Source organism: Squalius cephalus (genome assembly GCF_949319135.1).
Source record: "Squalius cephalus genome assembly, chromosome: 24".
In the NCBI taxonomy this organism is placed as follows: domain Eukaryota; kingdom Metazoa; phylum Chordata; class Actinopteri; order Cypriniformes; family Leuciscidae; genus Squalius; species Squalius cephalus.
The window spans coordinates 26,968,852-26,996,303 of NC_137145.1; the positions used below are offsets into that span (position 1 = coordinate 26,968,852).

Sequence of the window (27,452 nt, forward strand, 5' to 3'; positions counted from 1 at the left end):
TTAACCAAAGAAACTTTTTAATTATATAGTAACATGGTAACTTACTCAAGAGACTGGTGCTGAATTCTTCTGGAAGAACAGGATGTGTTCCATCATTCCCTGGGGAAGAACGACACTAGTAACAACACTCGAATCAACACGTTCAGAGTGGAGCATGTCTTTACACATTAATGTTGAAGATCTAGTGGCACCTGTTATTGTGGCTTTTAACAGTCCGTCAGCCATGCTGTCTTCATGCATTTAATCATCAGTTACACTAATGCACGATTCCCACAGTTCGGTCCAGTAAATGCGGGAACATGTTTGGCCATATGCATAGGTGACAGGTGCTGGATTTACACCGAGCGCTCGCGAGCTGGCCTACACTCGCTCCCGTTTAGGAGATCTGCACTGCTAGTTTGTTTCTCTTGCCAGTATTTGGGAGCAGCCATATTTGGTCAAAGCAACTTGGTCTGTTATTCCAGTGGCAAGAGAAATCATTTGGAGGCCAATTCTATTGCCTCAGCCTCTAAAACAGTGACACAGTCTATTTAATCCATAATGCTGATGAATTCAGCGGCTGGAAACTGTTATGTCTTATAATGCCAATTAACCCCATTAGATTGGACAGGGAATAATCGTCTTGGAGAAGGCTGAGACACACAAATACTAATTAAGTGCAGTTAGAATTATTAATTCATTTTATGAAAATGGTAAAAATCATGTAGTAATCCAAATATCTCTACATCTCATTACAGGAAAACAGAAAAATCGAATTCCTCATTCATGCCGTTAGAAGCCAGCGATTCAATTTATAAATCCAAAATGCTTCTCGTTTCAATAATTCTTTATTACTATCACCGGCTCTACGTGATCCTAAGGCTTTCCTCTCTCCCTATACATCCCAGTTGTTTGATATTATGTCCCAGCTCATTGAAAGTCTAATGCTTGATTTATGTTCTTTAATCCGTAATTTCAATTGTCATAATGATTTTCCAATTGAAATCTATTGGCGAAGACACTTCAGATCACATTGCGAGTAGTACAGGTGATACAGGATTTCATTCTGAAGTATTTTTTTGTCATTGGACAGTTAAATTGATTACATTTGATCAAATTCTGCATGGGAAACAGCCTTGTATAAAAGCAGACTTTTTTTTTTCTAACAACATCCGAATGTATCAGCAAATCTGACTCTTAAACAGTGGATTAACATAAGTTATAACAGATGATGACACACTGGATGTGTTGATGAGCATCGGCTGCTTAGGCTTGTCGTCATGTGTTAGTGGACTGGTTTACTCAGAGTGAGCGGCGTCGAGTGTCTGGATCAGGAAAGGTGTGAGAAATGCAGGATCAGTAATGTCATACCTGCAGTGTGAGCGCATGCTTGGGAAAGCAGCCGGACATGGTCATCTTGAGCTGTGTGTGTGTGTGTGTGTGAATGGAGAAACTGCTGAGCGCTTGACAGGTTTAGAGGGGGAAAGTGTTTTCTCCAATACAACACATCTTACTGTCTAAAGGATGGAGCTTTTGGGAATTATTTCTAGTTTATTCTAGAAAATATGCTACAATTAGTTTTTTTTTTTTAAGGAGTAAAGCAACACACAGTAAAACCATGAAAGTTACATTTTCCTTCCTTCTATTTTTACAATAACAACCTCACCCCTGAAACATCCCTTCCCTGGGCATCTTAAACACAACAGAATAACATAGCGTCTGGTCACAAAGGCAAAATATAACAGTTATGTCACTACACCTTTTCAAGGCATGAACCATATGGTTTTAAGAGTTTTCCATGTTGCAGTGTGTTAATCGAATAATAATCAAAAACAGCAACAAAAAACTTTTGTTATTGCATTACTTTTTGTAGGGGTGTGACGGTTAGTATATAACCGTGAGACCGACGGTTATAGTTGAACACCGTCATTAGATCTCTATAACCGTCAAAATCATGTTATTAAAATATTTTTTACAAAAATTTTTTGTCATAATGTTTAAACACTAATTAAAAACAATTGTTAACAGTCTGTGTCATTAATGGTCTACGTCGTTTCCAACTGTATTTGATTCTTTGCCAAGTACCAACGCAAGTTTTGTTTTGTAAATCGTCAGACATGATTTTTACCACTTCATTAAGTTTTTCTTTGTAGAAAGCCTTTCTTTAAAGCGAATTTCGTTTTGTGCAAATTGTATCTTAATTTTAATAAATGTTTCATCAACCAATTGAATGTATTTAATAAATAAATAGCAAATGACAATATAATAACCGTGACATGGAGGCGCCGGTGCGCCGCGTTCACTTGCATTGCATTGTGAACTAGAGCGCATCTCATCGTAAATGAATGAAACTCAGCGTAGGCCTATGCGTCATACATTAGCATTAACCCTCTGGGGTCTGAGCTGTTTTCTGGGCCCTGGAGGTGTTCTGACATGCTCTGACATTTGTGGTTATTTCTGTTACTTGTGACATTTTCATGGCTAAAGTCTAATTACACTGTATTCAGCACAAACTCTGCTACAATAATATGTCAGCAGCATGTGTGTAAAAGTTTGTAGTTTTGAGATAATGACATTTATGCGTGGTTTGTGAAAATACAAAAATAAATTCTCACTGAAATAAGGTCATGAAACCCATACTGATTATTTTTTCACAAGACTTTTGAAAATTGTATCACGTAGCCTAGAATATTTGCTCTAAAACTATGTGAGAATCACCCTGACTGCTCATTCAGAGAAGACAATATATTGATTTAAAAATTTTACGACGTGTTTTGTGTTAGAAAGCAATATGCGAAGGGGCGGATCACCTCATTAATATGAAAGCTTTCCACACCTGAGAAAGACAAAGAACCTCCCTAATGGCCCTATTAGGAGCTTATCAGGGCCCATCATTCTGACCAACCTTGCACAAAGAATGAGGAGATTTAAAAAAGAATGGCTTTTAAAATTGTTTGGATTTATTTACAACACAACATAATCCAAAGATACACAACAAAAAAGCACTTATTGAAGAAAGAGACCTTTGTGCCATTCCTAAAAACATTGTACATACCTTTCATTTTCTAAGGTGTTTGATTTTCACTTTACCATGTTCATGTACAGAGACATGTACTGTGAATGTTGAAGTCAGCAGGACTCAGTGGCATCTGGGCCCTGAAAAAAAAAAAAAAAAAAAAAAAAGTGCACATACTGATATCAAGAGAAAGGCCTGCACGATTTTGGGAATACATTTTAGATTTTTCTTGTTAAAATTGCTTTTTTAAATTCACAGAATACACACACACACACTCACACAAATGTTTCCAACAATATATAATGAACACCAGGTTTGTTGTGCCTTGTAGGTATAGGCTATGCGCAGTGCTGCATAAAATAATAACAATATAGCAGCCTATATATATTTTCAAAAAGATTTCAGTAACAACTAAGCTAGAGAAAAATATATTGATTATCATGTTACTTCAAATGTTTCCATTCGTTATAATGATATGAAATGAGATAATAGTAAAAACATGAAGCCGTTTGGAGCGTTTTGCTTTTCCAAAATATGATACATTCAAACGCGATCAAAAATATGATACATTAAAACGCGATCGCGATCAAAAATATGATACATTAAAACGCGATCGCGATCAAATATAAAACATTATGGTTAGGCCTACCATATACATATCTACGTTTGAGCAGATATCCACAAACACAGTAACAGTAAACACTGGTCTAAATATTATAATATTCACCATATATCTAGCAACAGTTCAACTGCAATGTGAAATTTATGCAACAATAGCAAACTAATATGTAAGAATTTCTTACCTTATCTTTCTTGTCTTCAAATATCGTTCTTCTTCTTCTGATGTAAATCCAATGTAAGCTTAGGCACGTCTTTCAAACTCGACGAAAAGTGAAGTGAAGTGTTTTGTTGTTGAGGTAATGAGGGCGATCGCGTTCCATGTGGAGATTTGCATGTGAATGTCTTTTGCGCGAGTGGGCGTGGCCGAATTAAAAATAATTAGGAAGCGTTTGAGAAGCTGGACATCTTGTTGGTTTTATACAAATTACTTAAACAGAGAATATTTGTTTTCGTTTTGAATCCGATCATTTAAAAGTACACACTTAAATGTTTATAAAGGTGTATGGCTCATAAATGTGTGACAAGTATTCGCTGAGTTTTGTTTCAGTTTATAGACGTGCTCAAGAAAAAAAAGTTCACCGCGACGGAGAGGCAGAACGCACACACTGTTTATTTTCTTTATTTTACAAAAGCACAATGTTTTGATTTGATTGGAAGTGGACACATACAAAAGTAGAAATACCACAGATTCTTTTTTTATATTTCTTTTTTCTGTATGACCATAAATGACGGAGAAATTTAAGTTTATAGTGCTACAATGTGGAGAAAATCCAGCAAAACGCGCCGGCGCGTTTGTCGACCTCAGAGGGTTAAATATCTTTGCTGCATCCTTTCTAGAACAGACAAATGCTTTCTTGCGGCTCGCATCAGCAGAGCATTGCATCGTCCATAGACCGCAAAACAATCAGCGGATGGCGGGCGGGTGCGGCTTTGAAATTTGGTCAAAAAACGTAGGTGCGAATGATGAGTTTTTTGATGCGGTTGCGGATGAAATAATACCCCATCCGCATATCTCTATCGATAACAACATTGAACACTACACAAATATTATTTTATTTTTTTTAATTTAGGCGATCAAATAATCAGTGTCTGCTCGTTTATTCAAACTAAGTTGTCCTATAACAGACGAACGTCGCAACGCCCCGCCCCCGACGACGGTTATGTTACGAACCGTCACATTTGACTCGCGTCATAACCGTCATCACCAATTCTGAAACCGGCACACCCCTACTTTTTGGTATTGAATTATAAGTAGAACTTCATTCATAGTCGTCATGGAAGTTTTTGAATGAGCTGTGTGTGTAAATGAACAGGCTTGGACAAAGCTCAGGACAATAGAGACACCAGAATAACAATATTCATGATTCTGGAGCTAAAAAATGCTGAATTATTTTCAATGAATATGCTTGTTCTCTGTCACTGACTAGATATATTTATAATAATGTAGGTCACTTTTACTGGTAACATCAGACATCTGGCATTATCAGGACACACAGATATTCCCCCATTGCATTATTATACATTATATTCAGCATTATAAAATAGTTTAATGTAGTACTGACATTAAAACTCTGTAAACTTGAGGAGAACGGTACACAAAACATATTGTCTCTATCCACGATACATATTGTTGCATTTTTGTATCGCGATATATTGTGACATGATATATCGTTACACCTCTATTTGGAAGGCATGTCTCTGATGCTTTGAACACAGCCTGCAGTGACTGCCTCACGTCTGCTGTTAGCCAGAGCTGGGACACGCAGTGTTGTGTCAGGAGTGTTGGGAGAGCTGGTGTGTGCTGTAGGAGAGCTGGTGTGTGTGTTGTAGCAGATGGTTTTTGTGTGTTAGAGAGAGGCAGCAGCTGCTTTTCTTAGATAGCTGAATAAAAGACCGACACATGACGGAAGAGCGACTGAAGAGTTCCTGTTTGTGTGGGAAAGTGGCCAGAGGAATGTGGCTTCATGTCACTGGGCATGTCTTCCCATGATCCATGAGAAATCACCTCACTTCAGACATATTTGTGGTTGTAGATCAGCATAAGCTCTGGTTTCATTAGAAGTTTGGAGTGATGCTCTGAAAAACCATGATATTCCTGGCTTGATGGAGGCTTTCGAACAGCTCGATTAAAGTGTGTTTTGTGTACAGCCTGTTAACTTATAGTGTCCCGGTAGAGGGATATAAATTAGGGATCATTCGAAATCTTAAACACTCACAATTCATCACGTGAAAACTGTTTTGAAATTAGATCATAGAAACGGTGGTACTTTAAAGGCCAGTAGAGTGGGGATGACGTCAAAACCCGTAGACTTAATTCGCCACTGGTTCCCTGGAGATTTTCTTCACCTTGGCCTTTTGTTTGTGTGTTGTACAAATGAACTAAAGTATCTTGTGCTGAACAGTGTGTATGTCACCATTGTGGGGATGGCGGACAAATGTTTCCTCCCAACAAAAGATGTTTTATCCACAAGAGAGATCATATTTCCCATGGTATTCTATTTCAGTACTAACGTTTATTCACAGCATTTCTGTATATTATGTCTTTGAATACATATTACATACATGTTCTTCCAGTAGATGAAAACAGTATCAGACTGAGTGCGTACTATCAAGCTCATGAGCTCAGTGTGACAAACACACCCGTGAGAGATCTGCTGCTGGTTCCTTAAAGCTGAAGTATATAATGCCATTATAGCAGCACACACCGCTTTCAGAGTACGACGTTAGCATAGAGCTGCACGATTCTGGATGAATTGAGATCACAGTTTTTCGTCAGGGCTACCTCTGAGAAGTGTGCTTGGTGTGTCCCAGGCTTTAAGGACGGGTCTACGGGCCCGACAGTGATAACGCAGCTTGATTCTGTCCTCGAGGACCGAGGCTATTGGCCCCGCGCGGCTCATTGTTAGCCTTGACTCGCATTGGCCTGACAGTGCAAAAGCTACAGTGTTTTTGAGAAATTGAATCAAAGAGTGGCTTGCTTATAGCCGTCTTATCAAATTAAGCTGGGAATGGGATAGGAGAAAGAATTTTAACACAGAAAAAACAACATACTTCTGCTTTAATGTGTCTGCTTTTCTGTGGAGTTGCTTCTGTACAACAGAAAACAGTGCTTGTTCTTTCAATAAAATCACTAAAATCCTCAACCTCGGGAGTAAACGTATATGAGTAGGCTATGCCATGTGACCTTGGTGGGCCACAGGGCACGGGACAGCATGATGGTTCTCAGCATGCACACAGAGATGGAAACATGAGAGCCACACACTGAACTAACTGAAGTGTGTTATGAAGGTGTGTCATTGGCTCAGCTGACCAGGGCTTTATCAGAGCTGTGTGAGCCGTCCAGAAAACCTCTAGCCGATAAATGCTCTGCTTCTGGACTGGGTGAAGAGTGAAGAGTGTTGAGGCATTGCTAACTCCACCTATTACACAGTAGTCGACCAGAAACACATATAGGTTTTACTCATTTGCTGATTATCTCGGGAGAACAGGGTGGCCAATGGATGGCTATATAATGCTGAATACATAGGCTACCGGTCAAAGGTTTGGAATAATTAAGATTTTTATGTTTTTGAAAAGTCTCTTCTTCTCACCAAGGCTACATTTATTTGATCAAAATGCAGTAAAAACACTAATATCACGTAATAAAAACAGACGTGTCACATGACAAAGCCGGATATCTTTACGTATGTGTGTGTGTGTAAGAAAGAGTACTTCATACAAAGTGAGTGTGTAGCATAATTAGTTATCAGTAACACAGTAATAAAACATGTTTCTCAACTTTGAGTATTAAAGGTTTGTCAGTCGTCCATGATTTCAGTTTTTAAAAACGTTATTAATCTGCAGTCTGTGTTTTCCCAAGTCCAGGTTATTGCAGTGCTAAACATAGACTAGTTCTTTGCAGGATCATTTGAACACACATTAGTCACACATCAGGCGACACGCGCCTCTCATCAACTGTAAATACAGGCTCTCTTCTGCAAGATATCTCATCACATGCCGTTTACACTAAATATGATTAAACCGGGATCAGATTACACACACAAGCCTTTTTCTTTATGTCAGAATTAGTTTTGTCTGTCTGTCAAGGTTATTTTCTTTATTCACATTTGCCCCTATTTTCAGTGGCCAATCTTCCGGCGTATCGCTACTGTTCGCCTCTTCATGTCGTCTTCTAAACCGTGTTTTAAAGTGTTGTCTTTTTCAAACAACACGTCAGTATTTGGTTCAGGCTTTTTGAAGTCGGACTGGCTTTTATGTGATAATTCTGGCATTAGATGAAGCTATTATGTGCTAATGTGTCCAGTAAGATTAAAGCCGTTGGATTTGTCCTGCAGATTTACATGCCAACAGATGTTCAGCCTTCCTGCAAAAGTCATCAGATGCTCAGACAGACCTCACACCACTGTGGGAATTCACAGTTTGGTGGCTTAAGGCCGCGACACACCAGCTGATCATTGGCCAGTATCTGGCTGTTGTTGAGAGCCTGTTGGCCTAGTTGTTGGCCTGTGTATCCGCAGTCCTGGCTCTTCTGAATGGTGAATACACACTACAGCCTCCAGCTGGGGTGGAGAGTTATTTCCTCCCACACAGGAGCCGTTTGCTGTACTCTTCATGGTGTTCAAGCGTTGGCCCAGATGCATCACTTTCATTAAAGCTGGTTCTTTGATGCCAGTTTGGTGTGTCTGGTCCTTTACTGCATGACCATCTAGCGATACAGTGACCTTCCTTAATATTGCACTAGGGATGTGACGTTGAGGAAATGTTCCCACTGGTAAATCGATGTGTGAAATTCCATGGGAATGAAATGAAAATGGACATGCACCGTTATGCGGCTGTGCACATATTACTTTCGAATTAGCAGCAATTCGGGCGCGGCAATTTGCTTGAATGGTGGATTCATTATTATTCTTAATGAAAAACACAACAACAAAACCAAACCTAATATCGCTTTCAAACCAAATCTTCCGCCATCCATCGTCTTGTCAGTCAAGAGTGAGGCGAAATGGGCGAAGTGAGGTGAAATCTGAATCCTGCTGCGACTCCTGTTCGGCTCACGCTGAATTGAGCAGATGCGTTCAGGTGTGGTTCAAAATAATTCCTTCGTTAATAATTCGTTGCACAGAACTTTATTATATTAAATATTAATAAAAAATGCTTCACACCTTCACAAAATCCACATTCCCAACCCACAATCCACTCATTTAACACCCTAAAAATGACACAACATTATTTATAATAAGTTTATTTGATTCACAGCTTATATAGTGTTTTGACCTCGACAACCCAACTGTATTTTACCGCAAACTTGCAACTTTAGTTTGTTAACTTACTAAAGAAGCGCAATCGCTTGTTTGCTAAGGGTCGGGACTCGGGACTACAACATTAACACGCTGACAACATTGTATTCAGAATATAAATTATTTTTTGATCTCGGATGATCTTGTTTTCATGTAGACAGACACAGTGTGCACGGAGGGGGGTGTGTGTGTGTGTGTGTGTGTGTGTGTGTATGTGAGAGAGACACGTGAGTGACAGAGACGGAGGGGAGAGCAGGGAAAGGAAATGCAGCTGAACGAATACGCTGCGTGTTTTAAATAGCGTTAAAAAAATAAATGAATAACGAAACGCAATATGTGGCGGCCGGTGTTGATTCTGTGGCGCACCGCCATGAATTAGTCTATGTGTGGGAAACACTGAAATAAATGGTTTTCTCCAAAACACGTTGGGAACAATTATTTGCCCCCTTTTATTAAATACTTTTTGCAACCTCCTTTTGCCAAGATAACAGCTCTGAGTCTTCTCCTGTAATGCCTGATGAGTTTGGAGAACACCTGACCAGAGATCAGTGACCATTCCTCCATAATCCCTTCAGATCCTGCAGATTCACAAGTTCATGTTGGTGCTTCTCCTCTTCAGTTCAGCCCACTCCTCTTCTATAGGGTTCAGGTCAGGGAACTGGGACGGTCATGGCAGAAGCTTTATTTTCTGCTCAGTTACCCTTTTTTGTGTTGATTTTGATGTTTGTTTCGGATCATTGTCCTGATGGAAGATCCAACCACGGCCCATTATAAGATTTCTAGCAGAAGGCGTCAGGTTTAGATTTGTTGGTATTTGCTAGAATCCATGATGCCATGTCTCTGAACAAGATGTCCAGGACCTCTGGCAGAAAATGAGGCCCACAGCATTAAAGATCCAGCAGAGTATTTCATTTTACACATCTTAAGTGTTTGTAGCCAAAAAAGCTCATTTTTTAGTTTCATCTGACCATAGAGCCCGTCCCGCTTGAAGTTCCAGTCGTGTCCGTTACTTCTCAAGCGCTCTATGACAGATCTATTCAAACAGATCTGCGACACCAGACTTGTGTGCTGTGTAAATACGTCCTGCCGTTCCACATGATTTGACTGGGTGTGCGTGACCGCTGTATGACACTCACACACCCCATGCTTAACGGGCCATCAGACTCTGCCCCACATACGTGATATCAATACATGCAAAGTTATCATGACAGCCGACTCATCCTGCACTGAACCGACATGTCAGTCAGCTCTGAGACGCTGCAGCCTGCCAACAAAGATACAAATGGTGTCATGGACACTTAACACTACATGGTTAAACGGTTGTTCTGCAGTGTTTGACTGTGCAGTGCGTGTTAGCAGTGGTCATGGAGTTCACAGAGCTGTTTCACAGTGCGTCGCTGACAGATCTCACCTCAGGACTTGTTTGTGGCACATCGAGCTCACAGTCCAGCTACGTCTAGAATCCAGTCATGCTGTTAGTCAAGTCCACTCAAGTCAGTTTTATTTGTTTAGTGCTTTTCACATTACACATTGTTGAATTATAGTCCACACTGAACTGTTCAGAGCATCACACGGGACTGTATAAAGACACATGGTTCTGGCTCGCCTGAACACCTGGAGAAACATCTTTAGGTTCTGGAGCTTTTTTCTGAAAAAGTTATAACCATTGACTGGTCTCCAGTCCGGGCTAACTCTGCGCAGTAGCACCTCAGCTCTACAGATGGAGATTTTTAATAATAAACTTGATTTAATCATAAAATGACTATTGTTTTGCGTTAATAAGTGCAGTTACTAATGATATTACATGTTTGTTAATTGGAAATTTGACAGTAAAGCACTGAACTTAAATTGAGATGCAGATACAATTATTTTTTATTAACAACATTAATGTGCAAAAACCTAAAAAATATTTCAAATATTCTGTATTAGAATATGTACCAGTGTTCTTCTATCATATTGAACTGGCCGACAGCCTCATTGCTTATAAAAGGAGCGTTTTTACTTGCTTTCTGTGTAATTCAGTCACACTTTTTCATGAGACTTTGTGACTTCCTATTGTTTTCCCATATAATAGGGAGTGGAAATGGATAATAAGTCAATAAATGCAACTCTGCCGATAATCTACTGGTTATAGAGGTAATTTCATGTGTTTTTTTTTTTTTTTTGTTAGTTTCCCTACACCTTTAAACTTTTAGTTTTTCAAATCATCACATTAAAAATGACATTATTGATAATATTTAGAGTTTTAAAGTGCTGGAAAAACTGTGAAGCAGAAGCACTTGAAAGCCCTTGAAATTGCAATTGAAAATTGAATTCACAAAAGGTTGTATGAATCCGGAGATGAATAATGTAAAATAAAATAAAAACCATTTGAGTGTTTCTGCCACAGTCAGCGTGACTACATTAAACCCATGGTGAGTGTTGGTGATTTGTGGACAAAGCCTTCTTTAACGCGTTCGTTCATCATGGCACAGTGCTTCTCCTGGTTTCCACATCAACACTGTTTGATCTGATATCTGTGGTTTACATATTTTGTAACCATCCATTTTAATTGATATTAAAACAAATATTGAGAAAGAATCTTCAAAATCAATGCTAGTCCTAGTGTCAGTTAATCAGACACCAACTGTAGTTCTCAAGCTTATTTTCAGACATTTTTCTGAACTTGAGGAGGATGATCAAACTCTGACTGCAAGGATTAGTTTAATCTATTGAAAACGATGAAATGCTCCAGCAACTTAAACATCACAGATCAAACCCTTACAGACTCAAGGCATCTCTGCATAATGACCGCTCATGAACCCTACATGTTTGGCTCTGAACTTCCACATGATTAGAGTTATCGTGTTTGATTGGTTTAATGCAGTGCGTGACGTGCTGTTGTCCTGCGCTGTTCGCGGTCTGTCCTGCGTTACAGTGTTGCCTGTGAGTGTCTGTTTCATTAGCTCTTCTCTTGTTTAAGTGTTGTGGCTTTTCCTCAGTTGTTGATGTACCATAAAGCCTGTGAGATCAGATCTGGGAGGAGATGCTGTTGAAAGCGCTGTGGTCAAGAGAGGATGCTGGGATAGATCATTGATTGAGTCTCTGAGAGGGACCGTCCACTCTGGGTGTGGAAGTCATGGGGAACAAATGCTTCCAACAAGGGGAAAACATGACACTCGCTGGCTGAATCACGGGAAACTCCCATTTCTCAATCTCATGATGTTTTAAATGTTTCCTTGAACTCTTTGAATGTTTAATTGCTTTATGATGTGGGAAATGTGCCATTCCACTAGTGATGTCTGTTAAAATGATCCAGTCACACAGAAGTCATCTTCACTTATATAGCGCTTTTAACAATGTAGATTGTTCCAAAGCGGCTTTACAGTGATGATAGGAAATTCATTAAGAAGTCATTAAGATTCGTATAGATTCAGAGATTCAAATATGAACACTGGCAATTATGGACCCTACTGTACAGTGAAGAGAGAGTGTGTGTGTGTGCTTATGTACATGGCCATATAGACAAGTATACGCGTGTGGCTCTGATAAAATCCTTGGCAAACAACGACAAATTTACAGTAGACATTAATAGCCGGAGAATAATTTTGGAAAACACATTTGCTGGTGTACGTTTCTAGCTGTCCCATGAAAAGAAAATATGAATAGGCTAATATTAGAGAACCTTTGAAATGTAACATTGATTCAGGGTTAAAAAATGTGGAAACAATAAAAACTAGTATTGGTTTCAGTTTTAATAACGAGCCAAGTATTCACAATATACCTTAACGTGTTATTTTACACATTTATTTATCCAAATTGTTCAACATATGAAAGTGGTCAAACACAGCATGCAAATGTCGTAGCCTGTGTGACTGAGGCATTAATATCATCTAAACATTAATATTATGGATCTCTGTGAAGCTGCTTTGAAGCAATGTGTATTGTATAAAGCTATATACAAATAAAATTGACTTGATATAATGTAAGACGGTGTTGTCCAAAGAAAGCTGCACAAATATCTCTTCTGCTGAATAAATAAAGCAAAATGTCTAGAGGGTGAACCATTTGAATATATATATATATATATATATATATACTGCCACTCCACCTAGAGCTAGTTGTGCTGAGGTCACATGAGGTCATGTGTGTTTCTGTGGCTCATTTAAGACTCAAGCATATAGGTCTGTGAGAACGACCTTTGACCTTCCTGACGATCCTTCCCTTCTCTGCTGCACATGCTCAATTACAGTTCTGGACCTGCAGGAAGTGTGTGTGAGTGTGTGTGTGGGTGTCTGAGAGGTCACGTTGACGTATTGAATTACAGGATCTGACTGTGATCTGGTGTCCTGCATTGTGTGCGGTGACATCAAAAGACTGAGATTTCAGATGTGTTCAGGAGGTTAGTAGAGGTTCAGGGCTTTAGTTTGTAGCACCACACATCATAACTCGACCTAACATGGGGTAGGAATGAGCAAAACGAAACGAAAACTAGATTACCACAAAACACGCTCGTGCATTCTGGAGCGTGAGAAAGGAAACGTGTAACGGCGCCTGTATGAATGTGTTTTACACTAGTGGTGTGTGTGTGAAACAAGCCAGTCAGAAAGTGATCAGACCTGATCAGTTCAGACTTCAGTAGGAGTTATGATGATCACCCATATATTTGGCCTCAGAAGCTGACAGTAAACTATTTTAATGCCGATTCCTTTCTATTGTACATCATATTTTGTAATGTTTTTTAGGTTTTTTTTCCATTGAAGCATATTATTATTATTATTATTATTATTATTATTATTAGTGATAACATACAATCATTAGCTTTGGTGCCGAACTAAGTCTTTTATTTAGCACTGATAGGGACGTGTGATAATATCAGAGTTGTTCACTGTGTTTATGTGCTCTTCTTTGCTGTCGTCTGGACAGCTCGTGATCTGGTGTTTTCAGTGTCGATTCACAGTAAACTTCATCTCCCAAGTTACATCTTCCCAAACTTGTAATGAGAAACACTTATAAACAAAAGAGAAGCTTTAAAGACTCACTGCCATTTTCTGCCAAAATAAGAGCTTGATGGTTTAATGCCTGAAAATAAGCCAAGACCGCCATAAATATTAGTATTGTAATTTTACTGTAAAATAGAATAATTTTTACTATATTTAATTTTTCTTAAATACTTATTTTTAGTTTACACTGAAATATTACCATCGTGACATTTATGTAATATTACATGACAACCGCAATAATACTAATGGTTTTTCTTCTTATTTTATAGTGGTATTGATGTAGCCATTGCAATCAGAAAAGCCCTTTTCAAAGATTTAATTTAGTCTAGTGTCTGTCGATGCGCTGAAGAGATCTAGTGAGAACGTGATGTGAGTTTGTGTAATTAAATTGAACCGTACAGCTGAGATGTTGTTTATGAAGTTACTTATGGGTCTTAATATCAGATGCGAGTGTTTATTTGAAGCGTCTGGGGCTTTAGCGTCTGTGTAGCGGAAGTGAAGTTGTAATTGCAGCTTTGGTCAGGAACTTCCTCATCTGGGTCTGTCTTCACCGGGAGGGTTCAGCTACAGGAAGAACAATACAACTCAGGCCAAGAAGTGGCTCTGACCTGTGCTATGAGGAGACTCTTGCTGGAATTTAGTTGAATTGAAGAAATAGACATGTTGTACAGGTACTCTGTGAAGTTAGAGTTATAAAGACTGTCTCGAGTGCAGGAATATTAATAGACAGCTGAATGCAAGTCATACCCACTAAGTTTAATAAGTCAGTGAGTGCATTTGTGTTCTTTGCACAATGTATCTGAACTCATCCGTGTTTGCTTGTGATTTGTATTCCATGCTTTTCCATGAACTAAACAATCCCTCCCTTCCTGAGCTCAGCTGTAATTGCACAGGATGCAGCGCTCCTGGAGTGTGTGTGTGTGTGTGTGTGAGTGTGTGTGTGTGTGAGTGAGCACATGCTCAATGAATGCAAAAATTCCCTTTTATGGCAGTGAAGAGCCTTTGAAACAGGAAATGACATCACTGCATGCTGGGCTCGAGCGGGAGCTTCTACTGCTCTGCATTCCCCTCTGAGAGACGGCACACGCTGGGAGCCAAACCAAATCCGGATTGCAATTGATTTACTGAGATCTGTGCTAAAAGAGAAGGAAGACTAAAGAATGATGAAGCATGAGAAGTGGGATGAAAATGCCCGGCATGTGGAAAAGATCATTCTTCAGGAGTATTTGTGTGTGTTTTGTCTGGTTCCAGACACACACACACGTCTGCTGTGCTTCTAAAGTTAAGCAAGGGATGTGTCAGCCGTTACTCACACACACACACACACACGAGTCAACAGTCACACCCGCTCAAGACGTGTTGGGTTCGTTCAGGAAATGACCCGTCGGGAATATTCTCCACAGAAACATCACAGCGTGCCTCGAGTCTCCGGTGGCACTCATACTGAAACCGGATGTTAAATGAGACTGACTGTTTGTATATGTTTGCAAGAAAAGCACAGTAGGTTTTTTAGGTCTAATTATAAAATAATAAAAATTAAATCATTATTTTGGACATAATTATTAATAACCACTAGCCTGGTTAAAACCAGACCATTCTCAGTAGTAAATGAGTTTCTCCATAGACAAATCATTTCCAAATCATTTCACCAACGGACGTCGCTCAAATGCCTCGTCAAGAGCGATCGTCATCGTGTAAAGCTGCGTCCCAATTCGCCAAAGTTACACTACGCCATAAAAGTATGTACTCTTTTTGTGAAGAAAAGGTATTTACTTTTGAATGTGTAGCAAAAAAGTAGGCAAGCTTTGGGACATACTACTTCGTCATCTTTATCGGACGGATCTGTCGCGTGCATCCTGTCACGTAAACTGCCCTGTCAATCATCGTGTCACAGTTAAAATCCTCTATTAAATCTAATTTAATTTCCTACCGTTTCGGAGAGAAATGTAGTAGCACGTTCATCTGCCAGTGGGTCTTTCATGGAGACTGTCCTCATGTGTTTGCAATTTGAATATAATAATGCATTTAAAAGTTGAACGGATGTCGCTCAAATGCCTCTGGGCGCAATTGGATAGACCTAAAACCAATCAGAGCGATCGTCATTGTGTAAAGCCCGCCTCAACGTTTCTGATTGGTGCTGCGATTTCGAGGCCATGGAAATGGGCTTGAATGAGCTCTTTGCCAGATTACTTCTCGAGCAAATCTGAATTTGCCGGAAGTTGTCTGGGTTTTCCCAGGCTAAATAACCACCCATTTCGCAGAAATATTGTTTAAAGATTAACATTTAGGCCGAGTGTCCACCAAAGCGTTTTTTCACGCGGCTGGTGTATTTTTCCAATTGTTGTCAATGGGAGCGCCACGTTTTTTAAGCACAATGAGCCTAACGAGGCACAGAGTGTTTTTACCCGTCGCTGAGAGTTGAAGAATGTCCAAATCTGGGTAAACGCAGCGCTCATCACTGCCACTTTTGACCCAACCGGAGTTTTTTGAAGAAGCCGGCCGTCAGAATCGCAGGTATCGTCACATTAAATGATCAAATAAGTCTTTTGCGGGGACAAAGATTAATTTTGGTGGCTGTCAAAATACTTTTACTGCAGGAAAAACCCAGTGAAACCACCACAAGCGTCACATGTACTTCAGTATGTGTAGTAAAGAAACTCAAATTTCAATCGTAGTCTTTCTGAACTTTTTAACATTCGCAGACACAAGTCTATTATCACTTGTATCACACCAGTCTGCTGTGGTGTAGATAAAGATCTGAGCTGGTTATTGATCACATCTTGCCTCGGTTGGCTTTATGATAGGCCTTATTCGCAAACACCGGAAGTAGCTAACCGCGGCCATATTGTTGACATGACATCTGTCCTGCCCCTAGCCGCACGTAGGTTTGAGTTGAGGGGAGCAGTAGCTTAATGGCTTCATCTCGTCGGTATCAAGAGAAGATAAGCTTGATTGGTGTGGACCCATATCAAATTGACCCAATAGCCTTAAGTAAAGATCCGTCCTTATTGCCAGCCGTAACTTATCCGGATATTTATTAAATTTTACAGAGCTGCCAACTCTCACGCATTCACCGTGAGACACTTTTCACACGCTCTCACGCCACACATCCATTTTCTCACGAAGCAAAGAGGGCACAGAGACCGACAGACTAGACAGAGCAGGTTACTTATGATATAAAAAATCTCAGCTATCATTTTCTGTCACTTTTATTACGAAATTCAAACAATAAATACCGTTTTGGCGCTTGTAAATGTGACGCGACAGATCCCTAGCTGCACGTGAACCGATCATCTCTAGCTAATAGTAAATAAACATGAACACTGTTGAAAGATACAGTACAACTTACAGAAATGTATATTCCTCATACATAATATCGACCAATCAATCAAACAAACAAAGGGTTCAATAAAACAGCAGGAGAACAATTATGTCACATAACATTTACCTCAGGGAAGCCATTAAATGACCATAATATAGGCTATAGTTAGTTGGCTAGAAAAAAGAGCTATAGAGTATTTAGCTAAATATGTGTACTATATTATATATTTATTATATGTTTACTTATATCATTAAATAAAGTTATAATAATAAAAAAAAAAACACATTATATCTCTCTCTGTATGTTTACAGCATTAGGTGAGTTGTTTTTTTCTTGAGAAAAATTAATGCCTATCTTGTGTAGCCTACCTAATATTTATCCAAATGAGTCAATATTAAATCAAATCACAATAATTGAATTGAAATAATAAAAAAAGCATAGCTTACCAGAAATTGTACCATGTAAACATTGTAACATGTTGTCACTAAACCTAATAAAATTCAGTTTAGTTGCTAAAATGTTTTGACAATCACAATACACTTATTGTGATGCAATATTTTTTTTTTACATCCCCCAATCCCCCCTAACATGTGGTAAAATGATGGGAACAGACTTTGCTGTGGGGAGTTTAGACTATATTTATCCTAGCTAGCCACAAGTCTCTCCTGCGCTGGCTCAACTCCTCTGTCTCCTTCCATTCACGTTTTCTGACAGTCGGTATCGCATAAAAACGTTGGGGTTCTTATTGCTGTTGTTAGAACAGCCGTGTATTACACAACACACCACGCGCTGTTTTAAAAAAATAATAATAATACAGCGATAATACCATGGATAATACCACGCTGCCTCGCTTGTCAATTGACAGACTGACAGTTGCCGTGGTTTCTATGTCAACAACATGGCCGCCGCGAACATTGATGACGTAGATCGAATAAGAACTATTGGATTGAGTCAACATCACTCTCTCTAAATAGACAAGGCCAGTTGGCCCAGTTAGTGTCTGGTCTGAGCCGGTGTGAGTGTGGATAGACCTCTGGAGCTCTGACGCAGCTGTCGACACTCTCGGCCACAGGACCGCTTATCTCCTCAGGCCATGAGCCTTCAGACAGGTGAGAACGTGTCTTGTCCCCTTAAAGACTCGCAGTGTGTCATCGTTACCTTTCTCAAGGGTCTGTTCTTGTGAATGCTGGTCACCAGCTGTTTCAGGGACACATCCCTACAGAACAATTAACATGCCTTCCCAGTGTTGGCGTCTGAAGGAGACCCTCTCTGCCAGTCATGTCTCGGATTGGTCTTTTCTTTTGTCAGTTCCCAGTAACATGGAGACAGCAGCTTGAAGAACAGACTGAAGACATGGCTCTGTGTGTGGATGTTCAGACTCTTCTATTTTTACCCTCGCAGCGCAAATGCTTCTCATAGTACATGTGTATGTGAGTTATTTTCACACTTGTTGTTTTAGGGCCTCAAAGCGATTTGGTATCTGTAAGTTCAAAATTAATTCTTGTCTTCCTCTCTTCCTTTTCTTTAAAAAGGTCTGAGTTAAGTTTTTGTAAAGATGACATAAATTTTATGTCGATCTAGTAAATGTATATGTGATCTACAACCTTTCTAAAGCACATGCCGTTGTGAAGACTGTAAAGGTCCATTCACACCAAGGACGAAAACTACAGTGTAATGATAACTGCACTATAAAGATTTATAAATCGTTCTGACTCTGAGAATAAGGAAGTCCACAGAACAATAACGTTAATGGCACAGAGGAGCGATATCATTCAGAACCTTTATTTTCCCACTGATGAACAATAAAACATAAGCATCCAATCAGAATCCACCCGACTTCAAAGAGCTGGAGCCTTTAAAGCAGCAGACGACAAATGCAGCGCTTCAAATAAACAGAACTTGGCGTGGATTTTAATTATCGTTTTAGTCATTGCTATCATTCTTGGTGTGAACATGCCTAAAATCTGTGTAAAATTGAATATGGTGTCTACCCTGACTAAGGTCTGTTTGTATGATTTCATATACATAACGAGTTATTTTATCCATTCCTCCGTTCTCCAAACCGCTTGTCCGCTGAAGGGGTCGCGGGACGCTGGAGTCTGTCCCAGTCCATCACAGGGTTGAGTTATTTTAGATCTCTTAAAAAGTGTCTGGTAAATGTGAGTTTGCTGTAATTGTGAAGTGCATGGCGGCGCGGGAATGAGTTATTTTAGTGTTCGATGTGGCTGTTATCAGTGGTGAAGAGTGACAGTGCTAATATGTTCCTCGCGCACATCAGTCTATCGCTTTTCCACAGCTGCTTCTGTTTTGAAACGGGCAAATGCTTCACTACTGATCTTTGGACCAACACATCACTGTTTATGAATAAGAACTGTAAAACACTAAATTTCTACGGTAAGCTAAGCGTATACAGTATGAACTGCTAGCCTCACAAGTCGTCCAGCATTCTTCATCTATTCAAGGATTCTTATTAGCATGAATATTACTATGATATTGTCTGTTTATTAGTACTTATAAAGCACATATTAATGCCTTATTTTCTGCATGACCATATTCTACATCCCATAATCCACCCAATACCTAAACTAAACAACCACCTTACTAACTATTAATAAGCAGTAATAAGGATTTTATTGAGGCAAAAATTATAGTTAATAGCTAGTAAATAGTGAGAATTAGACCTTAAACTAAAAGTGACTAAAATAATTTTATTCAGCAAAGGCATTAAAATGATCAAAAGTGACAGTATGAATTTTTTACTTTGTTACAGAAACTTTCTATTTCAAATAAAAGCTGTTCTTATGAACTTATTAATCTGTTTTACGCATTGTTTTTATTCAACAAGAGTAATCTGATGCGTCGTCAGATTTGAAGTGTGTGCTGAAATGGTAGTGGAGAATGGGTCGGGTCGTTTTGTGGAATTATTTTTTTTTTACCGTGAATCGTTACACCCCTGAGTTCCCCTGTCAGTGACATGAACGAAACCGAATTAAATCATTACTCACTATTGCATCATGTATATAAAGGTGCTCTAAGCGATGCTGGGTAGGGTTGTGCCGATGGACGATATCATCGTCCATCGTGATGGCTGACCGACATCACGATGGAGAGCCACCATCGTGATGCCACGCCCCCCCACCCTGTCAGACCAGCCCAGTCTCACGGCAGTTCGTTTTCGTGTGTACACCAGTGGTTGGGAACCTATGGCTCGTGTGGCTCGCAAGGTCTCTCACCCTTTACCAACAAACGATAAAAAAAATGAAGACGTGTGTGTTCAGTGCTGTTCGCGAGTGTCACGAGTCACCACAGTAATCAACCAAACGCTTACGTTTCTGTGGTAACCTAACAGTTACAGCTCCTGCACTGGGATTCAAGCAGAACAGCTTGTTTAAGGTGATGGCGAAATTCATTTTAAAACAGCAATGAAAATGTAAAAGTAGGCTTTATAAACTTTAATATATCCTTTTATTGAAACGGGTGCTTTGCTGTGCAAAGAGAAACATTTCACCCGTTGGCCGCTGGTACTTTCACTTTTGCCGCAGAGACCTTTATGTCATAAATGTATCGTATTGTTGATAATCCGCACAGATTTCAGTTGACGATTATGTAAAGTTCATAACAAAACATTAATGAGAAAGAAAAGAGCAGGATGTGCTATTGAAAAGAAATATTAAAAGCACGATAAGTCGCGAAAGAGAACTGAATTCTACTGACAGGATGGTGCGCGCGCGCTCCGAGCGCAACATGGTCAAGTAGTCTTTGTCTTCGGTTGCGCGCCTGAACGGCCAAATAAACATAGAAATATTTCAAAATGCCAAGCCGAGTATTCCCGTGGCGTAAACACAGTAGATGTAAGTAGCTACAATGTGCACTATCCCTGTCTCTTCGTGATCGTCAGCACCCCCCCCCCCCCCCGACGATATCATCGTCCATCGCGATGTTTTACTGTAAACATCGTCAACTGCCAATTTAGGGGACATCGCCCAACCCTAATGCTGGGTGACGTCACTTCTTGTTGACGTTCGAAGTATTGTCAAACAAAACGAAGGCTAGCTCGACCCTCCCTCCTCTTCATCCCATCCCCTCCCCCTCCCTCCTCTTCATCCCGTCCCCTCCCCCTCCCTCCTCCTCATCCCGTCCCCTCCCTCTCCCCCTCCCTTTCGTGCTTCCTGAAACAGTCATGAACCATTTAGAAAAAACAAACTGGATTCACACACCTGTCCAGCAGAAACAGAGCCTCCTGAATGTCGGATCGGAAGCCCTTCTGCCGGCGGAGTTCTCGCCACCCTTTGAAGGCTTTTCCGATGTAAATTCGGGACTTCGCGTTCCTTCTCCTTTTCCCTATTCTTTGTTATTTGTTCATCGGAACGTCGTGTATCGGCCGTATCAAAGTTAATACAATTTTATTACAATACAATTTTTAATAACTTTAGTCATTGTTAGGACATCTCTCCTCTAGCTAACTTCCCTCTTCATGCTCTTCTCTCCTCCACCCCCCACACCCCCCTTCATGTGCACGCACACTAACCCCCCACCCCCAAATCATTCTTGTCGGTGATTGGCTGGAACACTGTTTGTTATGTTTCGTGGTCCAGGCTGGGCCAGTTTGTTTTTGTTGCCGTTTGTGGAGCCTGGGCTGTCTACAGAGACCGCGCTTTTTTACAGTGTGTTCAGGGGACAGGCAGCTAGCGGATAGTGAGGAGATGTTTGCTGTGTGTGACAAAAAATGTTTCAGCCTAAAAAAAAACGCGTGACATCGCTTAGAGCACCTTTAAATTTAATAGCGGAAATTTCATAGCCATACCATCTTGCATGTGATGTTAAAATGCTATTAAAAGAGGCGGTGTTGACAAAGTTTGATTATGAAACATAAAAGCAACTGTGCTGATGTACTTGCGACTTCAGTTCATGCAGGGTTCACACGCTGACTTATAGAAATTAATATTTCCTCTTACTCAATAAGAATAGTTTATGCATAATGCATGTTTCAGTTTGTTTCCTGTTGCATTTCAGCTTGCCTTGTCACTGACTCAGTTCTGGCTCTTCTGCACTGGTGTTTCACACATCTCTCGCTGCACTTTCACACGGTGTTGGGCCGGCTGGTAGCTTTAGCTCAGTGTGTGTGTGTGTGTGTGTGTGTGCATTCACTCTCTCTGAGCCACACAGGAGCATAAAATACACTATACCCCAACTTCACAGTAGGGCTGTGCGATATGGACAACAAAAAACTAATCAGTTTTGTGATTTCGTTTTGATCACAATTTTGAAACCATATTCCCTTAACTAAAACAGAAATGCAGAGAGTGCTACTAGAGTAAAAAATCCCGTATCCCGGTGCTCAACTGTTTAAGAAACATATAAGGCCAATGCACTCGAGTTTTAAAAGCCTTTATTTACTCAAGGCTTTTTAATTTTAACAACAATATTATAATTTTTATTTCTAATAAATAAAAAACGATCACATACAGCCACACACCGACACGTTGTGTCTAACAAGCCTTCATCAACATTGCCTTGCGCACTTGTCTGTATCATCTGTGTTTTTGGAAGCCAGCTTTATTGAGGATATTTGCAGGCTGCATATCTTTGCAGAAATTATACATGAAGGTGTCAATTTTTTCTTTATGCCTTTTTGAAACGTGCTAGCCAGACGTCTTTAACCGCTGCATCTCGAGATCTGCGTGTTTCTAGACCCGCGTCTCCTGTTTTTACTACAGAAACGCGTTGTGTGTGAACAGCCCTGTGTGTTAATGCTCTGTTTTGCCGCAATGATAGTTTGACAGGTTTTGCAGATTACCTGGCTCTGATACATCATCTTTTCTGTATCCAAAATATTTCCAAACCAAGGATGTTGATTTTTCTTTTCTTTCTTTTTTGGCCAAGTCCTTATCCTTCCCTGAATTCCCCTTCCCTGCCGGATAATTCAACTTCCTGACTGAAACACAAAATATATTACCACCCCTCTATTCATTTTACATGTATTTTTCTGTCTATAAAATTAACCACATCTGCTCTTTCTTAATAGTGATATTAATGATAAAGTAATAGATTACTTATTAAACAGAATAAGTACAATAATGATGTGTCGTGAATGGAGTAGAGTAGAGCTCAGGCTGGTCACATGCACACTTCATTAATAGACTTCCCTGTTCAGCAGTTTCATTTCCTTCAGTCCTGACACACACACACACACTGTTCCTAAAACTGAGCAAACCACTTCAAATCATACCGTTAACCATAATCTCAAAACTCATTTATCTATCAATGGATCATTTTAATCAAACTTATTACATATGTAGTTTAATCAAATTATATCTATATCATGTTTGCTAAAAAACGGCACTAATTAAAGATAACTGGAAGACATTACATTACTGTGGGAGATGAAAGAACTAACTTTATATTACGAAGAGTGATATTAGAAATCAGCATGGTTTGATTTATCTCCACATCACTGAGCATGAGCCTGTCACTGGAGTCGAGGGGATCGCTCCGTTGGGTTGAGTTGGGAGATCGTCCTGCATTCCTTCTGAGCTGCTTTTTTTTAATTGTTGGTACATATGCCGCTACTTCCCTTTTCTTTGTCTGTGCTGCCGGTTACCAGGAAAGATCGCTTTTATCAATGTCACTTTATTATCACAGTCATAAGGTAGTGCTTGTGTAACATCCGCCACCTTCGACAATAAATTCTGTCAAGAAGTGAGTTTTGAACCGGAATATGTGGTTTTAGAAATAAATGGCTGATAAGAGAGTGTTTGCAAAAATGAACACTTTTCCAAAGAATTCCTCAATTTAATTTGTAGTGCCATGAAAATGATGCATGTCACCAACTCGTTCAGAGAAGCCAGCCATGTCCTGCACATTCCTAGAGGCTTAATGTTGTTATATCAGTATTACGCTGTTTCCTTCCTTTACAAGACCTTGTTTTGGGAGGAGCGTTACACTGGGCTATGAAGGGAATGCTGGAAGTATGTGGAAAAGTGTCCCTCCTCAACTCCTCCCCAACACACACACACACACACACACACACACACACACACACACACAGCTAGGATGGGGCCGCTGGAAGACTTCCAGTTTCCTCCCCAGAGAGAATAGCGTGTCCCAATGAGAGCACACAGACACACACACACACACACACACACACACACACACACACACACACAGACACACACACACACACAGTCTCCTCAGGAATGTGTGTCCTCTTTCACAGCTCATAAACACAGCTGTCCTCGACACTGCCTCGTCACACTGTCGTTCAGGCTGGAGTTGTGACACTGGTGACAGTGTCTTTAGCTTAACCTTACAGGAAATGTCTAAATACCATCTGATATATCGTGGAATACAGGACTGCAATAAAGAAAATACAACGGTTCATGTGTATTATGTGACGGATTGTAACTTTCACAGGTAGTCTCGTCAGGATTTGTGGAACTTTTTTTTGTAATTATTATGGCTAATTCTAAATGATGGAAATTGCATTTGCTTTCACAGTATAATTGTGATTTATATGTGCTTTAATTTTTGTGTTGTTTGCTGTGAAAATCTACAAATAGTCATTGTTTTTGGTTCATCACTACAATTTGGTGGTTTAATGGTGAGAATCGGACGAAACCCCGGCCTCAGCCATGAAGACTTACCAACCCCGAAATATCTTCTGCCCAAAACAAACCGCAAAGTTTCACTTACCCATGGTGTGCCTAAAAGTGCTGAGATTGGACTTGTGGTCCCTTTCGCCCTGCCTTAACTTTCAGTATCACTCTAAATTAAATGAAAAACTAAATTTTAGGTCGACTATTGTAAGAATGCTATAATTTTATTTATTTTAGTTTTAGTTTTGGCCTATGATTGGTTCCTGTTTTTATGCATTTGGCGTGAGGATGCTCAGACCTTTCAACCTCTGACCTGAGCTTCAACACCTCTATATCTTCATTCGTCCAATGACTGCTCATCTTCATCTCAACATAGCCTAGTTCATATTTCCCAAAGATTTTGATATATCATAGCTCATATCCCATATTGCTGTTGTTTCCTCTTTGTCAGCATTCCTCTGCTTCATTGAGGTGTTTTCCCATAGCTTTTTTTCATACAAGAAAAAATACAATGTAGACTAACACGACGAAAACCTCTGGGTTTTTTACTGGACGTTGACTTCACGTAGAAGACTCGCATGCCTGTTTTCTCGCACTGATGTTCTTTCTGATTTGGATTCTCAGCCGTGGTTTTGTTCGTGTGATTGCATCTCGTTTCGTTCCTGATGTACAGACTTGTTTTCTTGCAAAGCACGTAGAGTTTTTAATGATATTAGTAGATTTACATGAAAATGTGATTGTGTGTCTTTGCCTCACTTGACTAAAATAGATCTTGAGTAAAACTGAAAGGACTTACTTTGTTCCTTGTTTCTGATAAAATCTCATAGTGAAATCCCCTTGCAAGAGGGAAGTTCAGCCTTTCTGTATATTTTTCTCACATATAACAGATCCTGTTTGCATTAACAACAGAACAATGGAAAGAAAGCACAATATATTTTACATATCAATTTTTAAAAATCATAAATATTTAATCCACACAACAGGATGAACTCTTCATTGTTTTTTTTTAATAGTGTTACTATGACATGACCAGCAATCTGTTTCTAAACTCAGTTTCATAATAGCTGAAGTTGCCATGCCACCGTATTGTATATAAACCAAACATCAGTGATGCTTTTAGAAGTGAACATTAGATCATCTAAAGCATCACTAGCATCACCATGTTAGCCTGAACAGTGTTGATGGTTTGTCTTGCAGGAGTAGCAGTGGCACAGTCCCGTAGTGTCAGTCATGGTGGCGCTGTCGCTGAAGATCGGGGTGGGGAACGTGGTGAAGACCATGCAGTTCGAGCCCTCCACCATGGTGTACGACGCCTGTCGCATCATCCGGGAGAGAGTCCCAGAGGCACAGCTCGGCCAGCGTGAGTTACTCCTATAGCCCTGGCAAACTCAGCACCCAGCTGTGTTCAAACATGCACTTTTGTGCTCCTTACACTAGATTCGTTTATCAGGAGTTGGTCTTACACTTCAACAGAAACATGTCATGAGGCAAGCCAGTCACTGATGTCGAAAAGCGGTACAAACATTTCAAAAGCCCTTGAAGTTTTCTTGTGAAAGGCCAATGGCTGAAATGTTTACGGCTCACATTCAATTGATCAGCTGCAAAATTCAGTAAGACGAAGCAGTGGATCTAAAGCACTATTTGAAACTTGTATCATATTTCACCATGTAAAAAAAAAAAGAAAAATAGAAAGAAAGAAAGAAAAAGAGTCCCTGTCCCATGTCCTAACCAGACGCGATAAGATTCCAGCGGGAAGCGATACAGTTATATGATATCTGTAGAAGACTTACCCCATTCCTCAAATCAGATCACTGAATGTTAATCTTCCTATTTTCCCACATTTAAGACGTTCAATATTGTGTTTGTTTTTTCATAAACACTTCTTAATTTATAACCTACAGCTGTCATCGGCAGCAACACTAGGAAAATTATCCATTTTGGCAAAAATCCCAACATAATATCTCTGATTTAGGTTTCCCTTTTTAGTATTTGCTCCACCCGAAATTCTCTTCCCTCCAAAGAGTGAAAAAAAGTGCCTAAACATACCACAGAAATCAAGTGTAAATGTAGTGTGTGTTGTGCGGCGCTGTAATGGGCCAGTATCAGGGTGCGGCTGGGTCCCAGCTGTTATGTAACAGTCCTCAGAACCGCTCTACATACTTGTCTTAACTTGTGAGTCATTCGTCTCTCTGACCGACTGCTCTCGTCCAAACTCAACAGCTTATGTGGGATGTGAAACAGTCTTAAATAGCTTGTCTGTCAGTGTTGCCACATCACATTAGAGAAGAAGCTAAAAATATTTCTTGCCATTATCATTTCAAAGTTTTAGTCTTAGTCACCATAGTGAAACTGAGCAGGATTCTTAAGTCCTAAATTGACAATCCCTTGAGGAAAAAATGTAAAAAGTGAGTCTCTAGTGGTTGAAACTTACGAGGCTAGTCGGGCAAGTGACAACACCCACAGCAAATTGTAAATTTCAGTGTTGAAAAGGCCTTTAGTTTGATTGGCTACCGTTTGATTGACCTACAGCAGTGTGCACACAGGAACTTGCACAGGGCTGAGATAAGCTGCAATTTTGCAATTTTTCAAGAGTACATATTACATACCTCTCATGAGTTTGGACATGCGTCTCGAAATGCT

General features: G+C 39.9%; 1 protein-coding gene across 1 annotated transcript in view; it reads left to right on the forward strand.

The window, feature by feature from the left end:
* The window catches only part of tln1 (talin 1), an 86,723-nt gene that overhangs the window by 3,871 nt on the left and 55,400 nt on the right, over positions 1 to 27,452 (forward strand). Inside the window, exon 2 of the mRNA XM_079862155.1 lies at positions 26,010 to 26,172. Coding sequence (XP_079718281.1) covers positions 26,043 to 26,172 — 130 coding nt within the window. The 5' untranslated portion in view covers positions 26,010 to 26,042. The remainder of the gene's footprint in view (positions 1 to 26,009; positions 26,173 to 27,452) is intronic.